Source organism: Haliotis cracherodii, unplaced genomic scaffold, assembly GCF_022045235.1.
Source record: "Haliotis cracherodii isolate W230 unplaced genomic scaffold, xgHalCrac1.p SCAF_2, whole genome shotgun sequence".
In the NCBI taxonomy this organism is placed as follows: Eukaryota; Metazoa; Mollusca; class Gastropoda; order Lepetellida; family Haliotidae; genus Haliotis; species Haliotis cracherodii.
The window spans coordinates 62133766-62135348 of NW_027266275.1; the positions used below are offsets into that span (position 1 = coordinate 62133766).

At 39.9% G+C, this 1583-nt stretch overlaps 1 protein-coding gene across 1 annotated transcript; it reads right to left on the reverse strand.

Moving 5' to 3' along the window:
• LOC139468459 (uncharacterized) lies at positions 1 to 718 on the reverse strand. The gene is made up of 2 exons (XM_071250426.1): positions 559 to 718; positions 1 to 302 (listed from the first exon to the last, which is right to left on the reverse strand). The coding sequence occupies exons 1-2, from the start codon at positions 716 to 718 to the stop codon at positions 1 to 3; spliced, it is 462 nt and encodes a 153-aa protein (XP_071106527.1).
• Between the last annotated feature and the right edge of the window lie 865 nt (positions 719 to 1583).

Genomic DNA, 1583 nt, shown 5'->3' on the forward strand with positions numbered 1-1583 from the left:
CTAGCATGATCGCTGGAACGAACAACACTCCATACCAAGTCCACGAGCAATCTGGGTGACTTCGTGGTCATGTGACTGGTCCAAATCAGCTGCTGAAAGATGGTCTTGGTCGTCGAAGTTTTGTCTGATGGCTCTGTAACACTGCCTGACTTGTCTCCACTTCTGTGTGGCCAGTCGAAGGTACACCTGACGGACACCTTCAGCTACACACTTCCTGTTGAGCAGAAGTAACCCATGGCCAACATGGCCGCCTTTGGCTGCATCTTTCACGACTTTCTCGGCCAGTTCCAGGATGTAGGCATCTAAAATGAGACAAAAAACTTAAAAAATTCTTTTGTGTGTCAAAATAATAATTCACACGATATCATGAATGAAGACAGTGATACATACGCATAGGCAAGTCAGCTAGTTATATATATGTTAGCATGTGGACAATAGCAATTCTTTATAAATCTGAAAGCTACGCTATTCATATGTTGGACAAATATGACATAATGACTAACATAGTTGAGTATTATATTTAGGAAAGAATTACTTTAGTTGAGAACATGTACACACCTATGGCCTGGACTTTTTGGAGGAATCTATCCTGCATTTCAATTAGGCTGAAGAGTTGGAAGGAGGCAGACACTGGGTCGTCCTTCCATGAAGCAGCAGCAGACAAGAGTTTAGTGGCAGACGGTGCACAGTTCTGGTCGGCACAGGTGGATGTTGCCATGGTTTGAAGTTAGTTTCAATATGATTTAACCAAAAAACAGGCGACTTGGAGATTCGTAGTTTGCTTTAGTGGAGATAATGAATGTCATGCCTCAGATATCCTGCTTCTATATAACCTGCCTGTGTGACACTGAGGCATGGAGTAATCTTTTGGAGTAGTGGCAAGCTCAGCTCCCAGATACATAAAATTGATAAGGATTATCCTGGCTAATCCTAGTGCCGAGCAGGAAACTGTTTGATTGGCAGGAAGATTATAGATATATACCATAATGTTACAGTAATACAACCATGTGGCGTCGACGCTGAGTAGTCAATGATTGATTGATTGGATAAAGTTCATCTCATTTACATTATAGCAGGTTGCGGCAGCATTGTATCTCTGTAGTGGCAGCAAGGAATTGGTGATTGTGTGATTGGTCGGTCAGTATTGTAGTGATTGGAGTAGTGTGTCAGCATCCTGGTGAACACATTGTTGATATTGTGATTCAATCGCTGTGTGTGATGAATTTCACTATCTATTCCGATGTGAAGCTATTCACCAACAGCGATATGAACTCTTAAATGAGCATTATCTTCAGTTTCCAAACATGTCCCAATTTAAGAACAAACAGTGTAAGAGATCTAAAAGGCCTATCTAAATTCCTTAACAAGGTGTTCAATTCAATTGGTAAACTGTATTAGTATCCACGAATCCTATTCTTGTTAAATGCTGTCATTTTATACATAATAAAAATTATATATAATTGTATCTCATGTACCACCGTGGGTGGTTTTTCTGAGAATAAATGAGTTTGAGTTTGAGTCACATGATGACACTTCTAAAGAGGTTAACATTTGATAATGTCACGTTATCAATGAATGTAAAG

What these genes read in the sequence shown, in the direction of transcription:
- LOC139468459 (XM_071250426.1), bottom strand. Translation starts at nt 718, where the DNA reads ATGGCAACATCCACCTGTGCCGACCAGAACTGTGCACCGTCTGCCACT. An exon ending in CCAAAAAGTCCAGGCCATAG is followed by an intron (nt 303 to 558) that starts GTGTGTACATGT and finishes GTCTCATTTTAG; the next exon opens with ATGCCTACATCCTGGAACTG.